Genomic DNA, 15424 nt, shown 5'->3' with positions numbered 1-15424 from the left:
TTCAGAGAACTGACCCGGCCTAACAACCAGAACCCGAATTACTAGTCACAAAAAAAATTGAACAGAATTACTACCAATAGTGTATAACTCAAAAAGCCCAAGTCCAATTAATTTCAGTCTGATTGCCCAATGGAAAAATTCACGTGTGGTTGGAGCATAATTATTTTGTCCTTATTGGGGTCCAAGAGCAAAAGCGACAAAACGGGAAGACCAGTTACTGTGCATGGATTTAATGTTTGTGAGTTTGATTCTCCCGTTTAGCGAGGTAAGTGGTGACAAGTGAGAGAATAAATAAACATTTACAGCCAATCAGCGATGTCAGATGCGTCTAAAAGTAGAGACGACCATCTTAGACATTAGTGAATAAAACCACCATAATATTCCCCTCTCTCCCCCAAACCTTTTCACTCAATTCTGTTTTACGCATCAAACCAAAAGCAAACTCACAATCACAATCACAAAATTAAAATTCAAATTACAATAAGAAGCAGCAGCATGTCATCGTGGCTAGCTCGGTCCCTAACAAACTCCCTCCGAATCGATGACAACGACGTCGTAGCGGACCCTCCAGCTGTTTCTCCCACAAGCCAACCACATGAACATCATGATAATGCGCATGGATCGGAACCAGAAGACGACGAAGACGAAGAGGATCAAGGCCAAGGCCGTGGAGTCAAAGAGGATCTTGATGAAATCAAACAAACCCTAACTCGTCAATTCTGGGGAATGGCTAGTTTCCTCGCTCCTCCTCCACCTTCCAATTCCAACCCTTCATCTCCCCCTTCTCACGACCTCTACCAAGACTCGATTCCCGATCATTCTCGGCCCGATTATTCCGACGTCGACCAACCTGATCCTGAACCCATCGGATCCGATTTCGGAGGGAACCACCAACCTGAATTGGAGGAATACGCTCCTGAACGCGCCGTTGGGATCACCGACGAGGTTTTGTCCTTCGCCTTCAATATCGCTATGCATCCCGAGACCTGGCTCGATTTTCCTATTGACGAGGAAGACGATCCTCAAGGTAACCTCCTTTTTCAAATTAAATTAAAAAAAAAAGGAAGAAATGCATTAGATCGCTGGTTCATCATTTCGTTTTTCAATTTTGTTCTTGCTTATAGTCATTTTTGTTGTGAATCTTAATCTTAGGTGATAAGTGTTTCAATTCAATTCATTTTGATTAAATTCAATTCTGCTGGTCATCATACAAGCTTCAGTGTTTTATAATGGTGAATTTGGGGATTTCTGATTGCATCTCTTGGCTCATTGTACCTGTAGATTTTGACATGTCCGATGCACAACAAGAGCATGCGGTTGCAATTGAGAGACTTATTCCTAGATTGAATGCACTCAGAATTGAACTGTGTCCTTGCCATATGAGTGAAAGTTACTTCTGGAAAGTCTATTTTGTGCTTTTGCATTCAAGGCTTAATAAAGAAGATGCTTCCATTTTGTCTACACCGCAGGTCAGTAACTGGGACTTTTGCTTTGGTGTCTCTCTTCCGAGGACCATAGATTGCAGTCTCCTATCTTGAAAGATATCGATGATTTTTATAATCCCTTACCACAATTACTTATATAACTATGGTTAAGAGGGAAAATGGTGAAGTGATGAAGATTCTCTTTGATAGATAGTTAGATACTTATCTAGGTTAATGTGTTATTTTATTTTTATTAATTTTTTAAAGTAGATTATACACTCCTCTTACATTCTCTCTATACAAAATCCTCTTCATCATAGAATTGGCCCTTTATTTTTTCATAAGAGTTGGCTCAAACTTGATGGAAGTGGTTTTTTAACTTCATCTTTGCATAATCAGTGTAAACAATAAAACTGGAAGACTGATATGGAGGTGTGAATGTTACCTTACTGTTGTGTTGAGGTCGAATTTTTTTAGTTCATGTTACTTAGTACTCAGGCTTGTACTCTGGAATTCATTCTAGAGTTTCAATATTGTTCTCTATGATTCTGTTTTAATTCATTATAGAATTTCAAAATTCTGTAAGTTTAGGCTGTTTGTCTTTTTGGCTTCTAGGAGGAAGCTGGACTGTAACTTTTATAAGATGAGTTCATTTGAGTTACTTTAAGATTTTGATTTTGTCAATGGTTATTTAAGTGAATGTTAAATTTTGATGTTAATTAGAAGATTTATTTGGGCTTTTAGTTGAAGTTCTTATTCAGCAGTCCGTCTTTTTCTTTCTTTTATATGTCTTTGGATTTCAATAAGCACATGTCAGTTTCTTGTGTGCTCAACTTTTACCAATATTGTGATGCATCCATGTATGCCTTTCATGTGCTCAACTTTCATTTGATCCATGTAGCTGAACCAACCTAGTGGAACAAGGCTTTGGTTCTCTGTAATAGTCAGTTGAGGTGGCTTTTGATATTTTCAGGTGATGGAAGCCAGGGCAATGTGGATGCAGGAGCTGCACAAACAAACAAAGCCTGAATTTGAGTTTTCCAGAATAAGAACTATGTACTCAAAAGGCCCTGTTCGGCATGATGATTTTGCCTGCAGCTTAGTAGATGATGCCTATTCTGATGACCTTTCTCATCAAACATATGGATATGAAACAACATCTTTATCCATGCTAGCAGATAAAGAGATAGAGAAGCACACGATTGCAGTTGAAAGTTCTGAAACACATTTCATTGACAAGTCTGTAATTCAGGAAAATACAATGATTAAAAATGAGAACAAGGATCTAAAATGTGGTCATTCCACTCAAATTATTACTCAGGACTATGTTAATGATGATGATGATATTGATTGGCCAGAGGAAGATTCTGATTTAGGAGAACCAATTATTTCCATCGTGAATGAAGAAGACATATCTTTTAGTGATCTGGAAGATGACGATTATGGCATTAAACCTATTACTTGTAATACAGGTTCAAAGGTGGCATAAAGCTTCAAGCCAGAGAACATGATTGTGGTCATTCAGGGCTACTTGATCCTCACTTAGAAGTAAGAGCATGAAGGACAGGTGGCTGATGTTCAGAAAAACTTGACTACCTGTGTCTTTCTTGAGCATCTGTTGTACATAGATGAATGGTCAACAAAGTTTGGAAGTGTCAAGATATGTTACTTGATATTATTTGAGGTTTTGAATCGAAACTTGTAACATCTATTACTATGCATTTGTTTGCCGCAAGGCTAAATGTTGTGTTCGGGATACAACTCAAATGAAAAGGAAAGACTGGAACCAAGTGCGTGCTGGGTTGATGTTTGATCTCTGTTTTATAGAGGTCCAAACTGAGAATGGGGATGAATATACGCACAAACGCACCAATTCGAGGGAGAGCTGTTTCAGAAGGTATACATCATATAGGCACAAGAAGTGTACATGACTCGTCTTGTTTGTTGTTAAATATAGTTAAGTTGATTTCTTTTATATATTTTTTAATTATTTTATGGCGGTTTTAGTGGTGATTGACTGATTGGGGTGTTCAGTCTTGTTATTTTTTGTTTGTGTTGGCCTCCCCGTCATTGCCTTGCTGTCAACTGTGTTGGAAAGGAAACCAATAATGTGATTACTTAAGTGATCAAATGATATGATATTTGTCTTCTGACATGGCGCCTCATGGTTTTCTTCTAGCCGCAACGGTTTCAATTTAGAATTTTAAAAAATAATAGAGAAAAATCTAAAATAGCTCCTGACAATTGTTTCAAAAGACAATGAGGCTCTTGACAAAAATAAATACCAACCCGGCTCCTAAGATTTACTTTTATGGGACTGATTAGTCCTTGTGCAAAAAAAATCAATGTTGTTTTTTTTGACACAGGGGCTAATTAGTCTTAAAAAAAAAAATATCAGGAGTCGGGTTGGGTGTTTTTTATCAGAGGACGAATGGGGTATTCACTCTTAATAATAAAGTAGATTTATCACTTGTCATTTTAAATCTTGAAAGAAATACTCTGTAATGGCCGACATTTTTAATTCATGAAGGTTTGTTTTACATTTAAACGGATTTGCAAATTATTTTATTTGGTTATTGTTATTGAGTATTAGTTGCAGTTGGTTGCTAGATATCTGTGGCAAGTTGGCAGTTGGCACTGTTAGTTAAAGATGTTGAGTAACCTACTGCCATCTGACATAGTTAGTTAGAGATTTGTTCAGTGGTTAGTTACTTATTAGTTCACTAAGTTAATTAGCTAGCTATATATATCATCAATTGTAAATAGAGCTTTTTGAGATCTCTCATTCTATTGAATCAGAAATAGTAATACTTCTGATTTGTCTCAATCTCCTCCTTCAATTGGCTCGAAATTATCTCTGTAATAGACGATGGACGTTTTTTCCATTCTGTTATTTGTTAGTTCATTACATTACTTCCTTTTTCTTGGATAGTTGAAAATTGGAAAATAATAGAACTTAAGAAATTTGATTTCAGAAATGGCAGAATAATATACATTTGTGTTCTTTCAGTAATCGTTTAACCTAATATGTAACGAAAAAAGAATTTTTGATGAATAAATTTGTGATATAAATATCATAGAAGAAATAAAGTTGACGTGTCTCTAGTTTCTGCTTTACCTTGTGCCATTATTGTTTTTAGAAAGGTATTTTTAGAGTTATAATACCAATACCTTAAAATAAAAATAATAGGGAAAAAAAGCTAAGCATATCTTCATTGGCTGAGTTTTTTTAATATGGCAGGGAGATGGGTGATTTTCTTCGTTATTTTTCTATAGGTGAGTTTAACATTTTTATAGAAAAAAATTTTATCCGTCAGAACACACAAAATGTCAACTCCGTTTTATATGTGTTAAATTTTTTTAAGAATAAATTACTATTTGTACGTGAAATGTATTCATTATTTTTTTTTTGGTGACTTAAAAATGTATTCATTAAATAAAGAAATTAATATTATACTCATAACAAATAGATTTTATGTGATAAAAATATTAAGATTTTAATTTTTTAATAAAGTTTTTAAATTATCCTCCCTTTCTCTTCAACTCTCCTTTCTCTCTTTCCTTATATAGCCTCCACAATCTTCCTCTTAGCTTATGTAATAAAACTCCCATTGAACAAAAAATATTCGTTGATCTTGTTAATGATCAAAGTTCAACTGTGAACAAATTCATGACTCATGAGCCACAACCTAACACCATTGCCATCTTCTTTGATCACAGTTGGAGTTAAGAACATTATTTTTGGATTTTCTATTTTGTCGTAAGGAAAATTCAGCGACAGCACCAAAAGATAAATATTTTCTAGTTATATTTTTCAAAGAGCTTCTCTCCTTCCCCAATCATATCCTCTGTCTTTTCAAACTCTTTCGCCATTGAATCTAGCACCATCGAACCCTCCTTCACATAAATTCTAGTACTAGATCTTAACCGCGAAGGCAAAGAGGTAACGAAGCATCGGTTGCTCCATCACAAACTCCTCCACCACGTGGTCTTGACTGCACCAGTTCAAGTTTAATGAGGCGAGGACAACAGCATTGTCGTCACGCGGAGGGTTAATGAATAATAAAATAATTTATAAAATAAAGAGTAAATTTTAAAAATATACGAAAGGTTAATTAATATATAATATTTAAAAAAGATCTATTTAATAATTATAAAAAATTAAAAAATATATTTTATTATTAAAACTATTTAATAGTGTAAATATTATTGAATTATTTAATTATTTTTTTAAAAATTTATATGTAATTATTTTTATATAAAATTATTAATTAAGAATCGTTAAATTATAATTTAACTAAATATATTAAACCATCTTACAAATTTTCAAGTAACAATCTCACGTCAAAACCAGGTAAATCTCCACCATAACAAATACATTTATAACAAAAAAAAGTCATGTTATCTGTGTTATTGTGTTGTGCTCTGCTTTGTATGATTGTATCCTTCTGGTGCGGGGATTGACCAGACTTGCATAGTTGATAACTTGACACTTAGCAAAACAAAGCAAAGAAGCCCTTATTTGGCGGGTACTCTGGCCTTTGGTCTTGACCGAAACTCGCTGGTTTTTTCTTCAACATTGCCATTCACTCTCCTTAATTCACTGCCTCCAAAATCCACTTCACACAAAGTTCGTTAAAACCATCACCATCTTGGAAAATTCGTACCTTGGAAAATAGAGAGGAACGAACAACTACCTTCTTTTCCTCTCTCTTAATTTCCCAATTACAACAACAGACGTATTCAATATATTTCCCTCCAACAACTGCATTTATTTCCCCCCCAATTCGTCTTTCTTCGTCTTCAAATTCAATCCTCTGCATTCATTCCCCCTCCCCGTTTCAATTTACCATCCAACCATATTACCAAATTCTGAAACCCTAGATTTTCAATTTCGCGCTCCTAGGGTTCCTGATTGGTAAACTCTAGGGTCTGTTGATCTTACCTATGGAAGGTCAACTTATCAAGAAGGGTTTCGATTTCTCTCGAAGGAACAAGAAGTGGCTTCTCCTCGTTGCTCTCTTCGGAGCTTCTGGCTATGGCGCATACAAGGCTTACCACTCTCCCTCCGTGGCTCGCAAGAGAGAGCGCCTTATGAAGCTCGTGAAAGCCTTCGTTTCCCTTTCCGAATTGGTTGCGGAATCCTCAGAAACCATTGCCACCGTGTCCAAGGACCTCAACCGATTCCTGAATTCTGATTCCGACGAGATCCCCAACAGCTTGAAGCAGTTATCCAAAATTGCCACATCCAAGGAATGCTCCGCCTCCGTCAATAAGGTTTCCGAGGCCGTAACGATTGGACTTTTGCTAGGTCTTAAAACCCAACAGAGCAACGGTAAGAGTCCCGAATTCATCACAAACCCTAATTGCGCCACCGATAGGGTGTTGGAGAAGCTTTTCTCGAAAGCTGGAACCGGTTTTGCCTCCGTGGTAGTTGGAAGCTTTGCGAGGAATTTGGTTTTGGGTCTTCAGAGTGCTGAATCTGGTGTTGCGTCTTCGGATTCGCCTGCTTGGTTGAATGTGATTAGTGATGAGAGGTGTGGGAAGGTTATAGGGGACGTTGTACAAGTGTTTGTGAGCACCGCCGTTGCGGTTTTTCTCGACAAAACAATGGATGTTAATAACTTCGATGAGATGTTTGCTGGAATGACCAATCCAAAACACCAGGAACAAGTTAAGGGCATTCTGGTTTCTGTGTGCAATGGTGCCGTGGAGACTTTGGTTAGAACATCTCACCAAGTCTTGACGAATTCGAGAACTCAAAAATCAAATTTGAGTGCGAGCTCGAGTTCAGGTTCAAATGTGAATTCTCTTGTTCTTAGTGGTTCAATTGTAACTGGAAATGGGTGCGTTGAGCCAATTGGCGAAGTTGTTCAGCATTTCAAAGTTGGAGGCTTGGTTGGTGGTGGTGTTCAGGATGCAGGATTGCTTGGCCAGATCAAATCGACGATGGCGGTTCCGGCCAACCGGAGATTTGTTCTTGATGTGACGGGGAGGGTGACAATGGAAGCATTGAGATCATTTGTGGCGTTGTTCTTATGGAGAATATCAGATGCATTGAACAGAAGTCTCAAGAACGTCCATGATGAAGCTGTGCACAAAGGGTCTGAAGTTGTTAGATATGTTGGAGCTAAGTCATCAGTTATGTTTACATTGTTCCTTGCTTTTTACTTGCATATTTTGGGTGGCAGTACCCTTGTATTGCCTGCTTAGTCTGATGATTAAACCCTGCCCAGTTAGTTGTAATTGTAATGCAGTTTCATCTTTGAATATAATTCCAACAAATTCCACTAATTCTATCTCTATGTTAAAAACTGAGGTCATATTTTAGCAAGTAGAAAACTAAGGAAAAGAAACTTAACAGCTAAAGCTGAGATTGGATAGCAGTTATGTCTGTGTAACTGCCATCTAGCTGGTAAGTAGTAATACCTTTTAACCGTGCTTAGTTACAGATTACAATTGGATTATCTGTTGAGGCCTTGAGGGTATCGTCTCTTCATCTCTATCTCTCTATATTATTAATTATCTGTAGTCTGCACTTATAAATTGGCCTGTTGTCTTCACTTCATGCCATGCCAGTGATTCCGGTACAGGGCCAACAAGGTTTCAGGTACACATACTATTGATCTTTTTAATCCTTTTGAATGTTTCTTGTCTAACATTTCTGCAGCAATTTGATACTTTTTTTATTAACTATAGGGAATAGGAGTCTAATAAATTAGGTGTGCGTATGCCATCTGCGGTGAGACTACTGGCATTTAGAAACAATACTTATGTAATAATCTCGTGAAAATAGTGGTCTTTTTTGTAAACCCTTTCTGGATCAAGAAAAAGAAAAGGAGTGTTGATGATGGTTGTTGGGAGAAAAATGTCCCTATCCTAGGAGTGCAAGGTTAGTTAGCGTAATTGATTTTTGGACCTGCATGAATTTATAGATATTGTTAGTTTTGCGTTAATTATTACTCGGTATTTATTGAATTTCAGAGGTTAGGACATGACCCCAAAACAGGGAGGGAAAAAAATTAGGTAGCGACTACTAGTCAAAGATGGTCACCTTAAAAAAATCTACTCATGAATCACGTTATCCATTTATCCAATTTTATAAAAAAACAACTATTTTTATTCACAAATATTCAGAATATTGACAAATATACTTAAAAAAAAAAACAAAATTGACTTTATAACCATAAAATATATAGATTTTGGTCAACAAAACTATCTCAATTAAAAGATTATTCAAAACTTCTAAACTATTCTTCCTCATCTAACTTATCCCATTTCTAATTTTCATCTCTTCACTACAATGTCCGACCTTTTGCCACCATTACCCAAATTGTTTATCATCCAACTTTCATCCCCATCTATCACCACCGCCACCGTCGCCAGCATTGCTACTGTCACCGCCACCATCATACTCCAAAATCCTCTCTGATCCTCTCTTCTCAGATTATGAACGTTGGCATTGCGATGAGCCTCCACCAACAGTTGGTGAGTGCTTGCCTAATGGAGTGGAAGAGTAATAGCTTGGGGCAGGTATCTCAGCCAGAAAAATAACAATATTTATTTCCCTGGAGGAAGAGATGTGGAAACGTACGCTATATACAAATTACAATAGGACAAGAGCAAAATACAAAATACAGGAAGCTCTATTTTCATTAATTTATTCACAACTGCTTACAATTATCTAGAAGGCAATTCAATAAACAGTGAGCTATAGAGAAATATAATTCACTAGCACCTCTGCACCTGGATGTGGCCCAAATAATGTAGGAGAGTGTGATGGTGGCGGTAGTAAAGAGAAGGAGGCAACAGTAGTGAAGATGGTGGTGACGGTAGTGGCATAGGTAGTTGGGAATGAGAGTTAGATGAAGACAGATTTGGATGATAGTAAAAGATTGAGGGTTTAGGGTTGAGGTGGTGGTCGGGGTTTGAAATTGGGGATGCATAAGTTAAGACTTAAGAGGAATAATTTAAAAATTTGGACAATTTACATAAATAAAATAAATAAGGGAAAGTGTTACGCAAATACAATAATATGAAAAATTAGACGCAAATGCAACAAACTTTATTATATGTAATCCGCGACAATCTAACGCGGATTCTAATTACACGTAATCCGCTAGACTCTGTCGCGGATTACGTTCAGAAGCTGAAACACATAAACCGCTACACCCTGTAGCGGTTTATGAAGAAATAGGCCCAAAGTGTATTCTACGAGACCCTGTAGCGGATTATGAACGGCATGACTGCTTAGAAGATGCCTATATATACCCAACAACTTGTGTAGAGTGTCATTTTCATTCATTCATAACTTGAGGAATGGAGATTGAGGAGAGCTTTTTGGTGCACTCTTCTGGAAAAGTAAAAAAGAGTAAGAGGCACAGTGTGAAGTTTACCGATAGAGAACTATTGAGTGTTTTCATCAGGTCATCTAATACACTGTTGCATCTGAAGACCAGTATATTGCAGAAATTGGGCGCGTGTGGCACCAATTGGGTGAACAAGCTGTTCTACAAGATTTCTATTGCGGTTGTGCCAACCGGCGTGCAATATGAAACATTCGTGTTACGATCAGATGAAGATATGCATGTGTTGTTTCATTGTCGTCGGAGTTTCCCGGAAGTGAGGATACACGAGTTGTTTGCGAAGTTGGAACATGGCATCGATAGTTCTGGAGCAACAGCGTCAAACCCTCAGTCGACCACAATGGGAGGTGCCTCTATCTTCATGCCCGTCGTTGCACCTGAGTGTTTGTTGGAGTATCGGTCAGCTGGTCCAGTTGGGATATTCACCTCAGCCCGTCTCTCCAGATGTTGGACGTGAAGGAGAACCGGATCGGGTTGAAAATGTGATGCTAGAGGATAATTCGGATGAAGAGCCTGCTGACATTGGAGGGGACAGCGATGATGATATTCCGACAAACCCAGCAACATGTCAACCACCGTCAAGTGCTGGCACACATGAGCAACCTGCACACTTTTCTACCTTGAACCAGGAAGCCTTCGGCTAAGCGCCGGAGTCAGTTCCAACCTTTGGGGGTCAAGGTTTGCACGAGAAAAATTCTGTAGTTGAATTTTAAGTTGGCCAATCTTTCCAAAGTAAGGAGGAAGCTGTTCCTAGTGTAAAGGATTACAACATTTGCTGTGGTGTTGAGTACAAAGTGATGGAGTCGGATCATCTTAAGTACCATGGGAGATGTAAGGAGTTCGGCAAAGGTTGCACGTGGATGATTCGCATCAGCCTTCGAGCACGAAAATCAAGCGATATCAAGTGACCACCGACAGCTTGATTATCACGTGATCTATGCAAAAATCTTTCTTCTGATTTGAGCCAATGCGGCGGTATCGATAAAGGTGTTGCAAGAAGCTGCCGAAGTAACGTATGGGTTCAGACCAACTTACAGGAAGACGTAGTTGGCAAAACAGAAGACAGTAGCACAGATATACAGGGACTGGAAAGAGTCCTATGCCGAGCTACCTCGTTGGATCCTTGGTGTGCAGTCTACTATGGAGGGGACCGTTGCCTTGCTGAAGACGTCTTTGGTTCGAGTCGGTGATGACGTTGACGACTTAACCGTGTACTTTCATCGTCTTTTCTGGATGTTTCTTCCTTTTGATTAATTTAAATGAATAATTTTTGTCTAACATAAAAAAGGATATTTAGGTCTTTTTATAAATTAAATAAAAATATAGTTTTTGTTTTTACTAAATTATAAGGATATTTTGATAAAAGTATTGATATGATATATATTTTAAAAAAAATTAAATACTGACAGGAATAATATAATCCCCGTAGTATTTTGTTATTTGTTCATGGTTTTATCGGTACGTATAAATTTATTATCAATTCAAACCCAACACCAATTAACAAAATTTTTTAGGTTGATTTCAAATGAAAAAAAGTAAACAGATTCAGTTTTTTTTAATAGAAAATAAAAATAAAATATTTAAACACAGAGACAATAAGTTGAGACAACAAGCAATGATACGCAAGCGAGACTACGGGTTGAGGGAATGAGGAGACAACAAAGACGCAAAGAGGAAAGGAAAGGCAGAATCATAGATTTGTGGTCATTTTTCGGCGCCGACCAGTGATTGTTCCCATTGTTGCGAAGATCTTGAAGGGGAACAAGAACAACATAAGCATATGAGAGAGGGTGAGGGAGAAGGAACGTTCTCCTTGGAGAAGAGGTTGGAAGATGGCGCCATCGAAGTCCGAAGGCAGCAACGGTAGAGAGCAGAAAAGGCTAGTTGTGAGAGAGAAGAGAGTTGGTGGAAGATGAAGGGGTATAGTTGAAATTATTAAAATACTAAGGGATAAAATGGTACAAAAAGTAGTATTTCAAGTTATAAATTTGTGTTTAAATATTTTAGAAAGACATAAAATACATATCTTTTGTAGATGTTAGTCGAGATAATTATTTTCGAAAGATTGAGCAGATTCGAAATGCTGGTGAAGGGTCAGCAAGGAAGTAGAGGCTGAAAAGAGGCATGTGCAAGCATTAATTGGAAGTTATTTGACACGGACTCGATTTAAACACCTTGATAAATCGAGCAAGTACTCGAATGAAGGATTGAACAGTTTTTCGAAAGGAGAATTGAGTAGTTACACGAGTAGGGAAGTCTAAAGCTTTCTCTGAACGAGGAATTTATTGGTAACGTCCGTGGGAAAAAGAGCGGGAACAGTTACTTAAGAGTTCGCGTACAAGGCAGCGTCGTGTCATTAATGGTCGGTCATGGAAGTAGGTTATAAATATTAGTAAGTTTTAGGAAATAAAGGTTGGAACTTTTTTTCAGAAATACACTCAAGCACACTCATATCCCAGCGAATTCCTGAGTCTGCGTTCGAGTTCGATTTCTATAGGGTTTCTTCTATTGTCTTTACCTTTCATTTATGATTCTTGCAAAAACTTTATCTTTCAAGCAAATTTATGTTTTAGGCATTGTCTAATTTTCATATTCAATTTACATTTTAGTACATTTAATTTCCATGTCTAAAGTCCTTTGAGCCAATTGAAAGCATCTTTATCGCTTTCTTTAAATTTCAATGCAAATCTTTTCGATTTCAGTCAATTTTACTTTTTGAATCTTTCGTTTTACACGTCTTTTACAATTTTACGTTTTTTCACTTTTTGAACCTATTTTTCATTTTAATACTCGTCTAATTCGAGAACCTTTGATATACTTATAGAAAACTGGTACCTGCAAAAAAAAGTTGGTTTCGTTTCCAAACCATTAGAATCGAACTACCATCGATTTGCTAAAAATCGACAAAATAGTAGATGGTTTTGTGTAACCGTATCCTTTATCATTTTGTGTTAGTAAACAAACGCCAAAAATATACTATCATATTTATGTGTTAATTGGACATATTCAAATCAAACGCTGTCTTAGATTCTTCCTATAACACAGCCGTGCTTGACACTCTCTTTTACTTTTTTAACAACAGATTTGGGTGTTAGAGAAAGGGAGACTGATGAAGTGGAAAGCAAAGATAGGGTTTTGGATGAAAAATAATAACATAACATATAATAATATGATTTACAACTTAAATTTCTACGTCTCTAGTCATAAACACTGCTTAATAATTGGTTCATACCATGACTTTATTTGACTAAAACAAACCATGCCATTTGGTGCATTATCTCTCTAAGTTGAGTTATATCAATTTTCAATTTTGAAGCAGTCCTTTTGTTATAAACAGAGGAGTTCTATCACTTGAGAGTGACAGTGGCGGTTCCAATCAGTGACTTCTTGATTAGGGCGCAGGGCTCGAAAAGTAAATAGAAAAAATTAGTCTGATCAATTATTGTTTATTAATCAAAGGGTTCAATTATTGTTATAATTTTTTTTTTGTTTTAATAAATATATCACAACAAATAGATTAAAAACTTAAATTTTATATATTTTACTTAAAAAATGCTGTACTCGTTAACTAAACCTGTAAATTAAATGTCACTAACTAGCTACACGAGTTAAAGCATTCTTTAATCTTTACGTTGTGCTATCAATTATTGAGGCCTTGTCTTCTAAACTTCACGTAGGGCCAATTAATCAGACATTAATGAACATTGAGATAGTAAAGTTTGTTCAGAAATGCAAAGTGTGCAGAAAAACAAAGAGAATTAGGATTTGTTTCTAAAAAAAAACTTTTTTTTGAGTTATATTTTTTTAAAAGATCTTATAGAAGAGTAAAAATAATTTTATGTTAGGGTATCTCATGCAAAAAGATCTTTTTATTTATCAATTATGTTTGGATATAACAATATAAAAGTACTTTTTTGGTTATTTATTACATGAAAAACATTTTAAAAAAAAACTTAAAAAAAATGTAAATTACACTTTCTCAAAAAAGATATTTTTCTGATTTTTTAGTACTTTTACTTTTATTACTCGAAATTTGCCAAATACACTAAAAAATAAAAAAAATCTTTTTTTATCAAAATAATAGCACCCAAACAAACACTTAACGTGTTAATTAAAAGGAAAATAAAATTTATGACGCAAGATCGATTTGGATTCGGTCGAATCGTTCATGCACACATGTAAACCGAGTTTTTATTTTTGGCATGCCAATTATTGCCAATCAAGATATCCAATTATCCATCTTCAATCTAAATCTAAGTATTCATCAAAAACAGAAGGGCAAAGACAGGTTAATAAGGATTATTAAATACGACGTTCATGATTTTGATACATGTATATATTACATATATATGCATATAATAATAATGGTAATTATATATGAGGAATCATTTATATATACAAATTATTATTGCATTGTTATATAGATAAGGACCATATATGCAGTGATTTAATTTTTGGGCTTATTTTGAGTGTAGATATAATCGAGATGAGCTGCTAGAGTCCTTCTCATCAAACATTCCTCTCCTTCACAATTCTCATCATCCAACTGATCTCCTTCTTTGTATGTCTTAACATCCTTCAATTTCATTCCACACACATCCAAATTATATTAATTCCTCAAACAAAGTAATACATATGAACAAAAATATAATAATGGAACACTTGAAGAGGTTAATTAATAAGAATTAATTATTATTGAGTAAGATATAGTATACGTACCTCATGCATGGATGATGAAGAGATCATCGTCATGGCATCAAATTCAACGTGTGGACGAGAGGCGTAGATTAAGCCAAAGCTAAGAAGAAGAGACAAGGTGAAGATAGTGACCAATTTTGACATAATTGATTATGAGAACGTTTTTCTTTTCTAACAAGTTTTACCACTTAACAAGAATTATTTAAGATCAGAGAAGCCAAGGTTGTATGAGAAAGAATTGTATATATTCTTTCAATGATTATGATGATTCAATATATACAAGAAAAAAAAGACTATACAACTCATCAAATCAAAACAAACAAATCTTAAAAAAGAAATCTTATCCTAACAAAATGACGAGTCACCTCATTCTAGAATAAACAGAAAAAGACATGAGACAAAAATAAATAGAAAAAAAGAAAAAAATTATTTTAATTGTTGTTTTGGGCTGATGATGTTTGGTTCAATACCATTCAGTTGTGTTTTGTGTATGCGTTGCGTATGAACTATGGAGTCGAAGAGGAAGCACATAACCTTCTTTTTTAATCATATCATCATATACCATTTATATTATAGAATCATATATACTATAATATGATATAAAATAAAATAATGTAAAGTGAAATGGAAGAAGCTAAGCTTACCCGGCACGGTGTAGAGTGAGTGAGCCTCTATATGTGCTACGATACATTATTCGTCTACACCTAAACATTTTTTTAAATTTTTCTAAAATTAGAATTGAAATTCGAATTTAAAAATTTTAAATAAAAATAAAAAGATTATGCTTTTTGAATTATTATTGGTTGATTATACCTAAACATCTTTCGTATCTCAAATTTTGTAGACTTTAATTGCCACATATGGATTTATGCCACGTTTTCAAGCCTTGTAGCTCCGATTATAACTCTTTTCAATTCAACGAGGTAGAGGGATGAC

General features: G+C 35.7%; 2 protein-coding genes and 1 non-coding gene across 3 annotated transcripts; 2 read left to right on the top strand and 1 right to left on the bottom strand.

Annotated features, from left to right (window-relative positions):
- The first annotated feature begins 263 nt into the window (after positions 1-263).
- LOC112706412 (uncharacterized) lies at positions 264-3577 on the top strand. Its single transcript, XM_025757708.3, has 3 exons — positions 264-1027; positions 1282-1469; positions 2398-3577. The coding sequence occupies exons 1-3, from the start codon at positions 496-498 to the stop codon at positions 2911-2913; spliced, it is 1236 nt and encodes a 411-aa protein (XP_025613493.1). The 5' UTR covers positions 264-495; the 3' UTR covers positions 2914-3577.
- Positions 3578-5764: 2187 nt separating this feature from the next.
- On the top strand, positions 5765-7718 carry LOC112706411 (protein PHLOEM PROTEIN 2-LIKE A10). The gene has a single exon (XM_025757707.3). It carries the CDS (start codon positions 6372-6374, stop codon positions 7635-7637), a length of 1266 nt encoding a protein of 421 aa, XP_025613492.1. The 5' UTR covers positions 5765-6371; the 3' UTR covers positions 7638-7718.
- Positions 7719-14308: 6590 nt separating this feature from the next.
- On the bottom strand, positions 14309-15167 carry LOC112705098 (uncharacterized). Its single transcript, XR_003811375.2, has 3 exons — positions 14959-15167; positions 14510-14588; positions 14309-14366 (listed from the first exon to the last, which is right to left on the bottom strand). It is a non-coding gene; the product is annotated as an uncharacterized protein (transcript).
- Positions 15168-15424: the final 257 nt, after the last annotated feature.

The sequence above is a fragment of the Arachis hypogaea genome, chromosome 8, assembly GCF_003086295.3.
Source record: "Arachis hypogaea cultivar Tifrunner chromosome 8, arahy.Tifrunner.gnm2.J5K5, whole genome shotgun sequence".
NCBI classification, from domain to species: domain Eukaryota; kingdom Viridiplantae; phylum Streptophyta; class Magnoliopsida; order Fabales; family Fabaceae; genus Arachis; species Arachis hypogaea.
The sequence above is the reverse complement of the archived record's forward strand: the minus strand, read 5'-3'. Positions and strand labels throughout refer to the sequence as shown.

What these genes read in the sequence shown, in the direction of transcription:
- LOC112706411 (XM_025757707.3), top strand. Translation starts at nt 6,372, where the DNA reads ATGGAAGGTCAACTTATCAAGAAGGGTTTCGATTTCTCTCGAAGGAAC.
- LOC112706412 (XM_025757708.3), top strand. Translation starts at nt 496, where the DNA reads ATGTCATCGTGGCTAGCTCGGTCCCTAACAAACTCCCTCCGAATCGAT. An exon ending in CGAGGAAGACGATCCTCAAG is followed by an intron (nt 1,028 to 1,281) that starts GTAACCTCCTTT and finishes TTGTACCTGTAG; the next exon opens with ATTTTGACATGTCCGATGCA. An exon ending in CCATTTTGTCTACACCGCAG is followed by an intron (nt 1,470 to 2,397) that starts GTCAGTAACTGG and finishes TGATATTTTCAG; the next exon opens with GTGATGGAAGCCAGGGCAAT.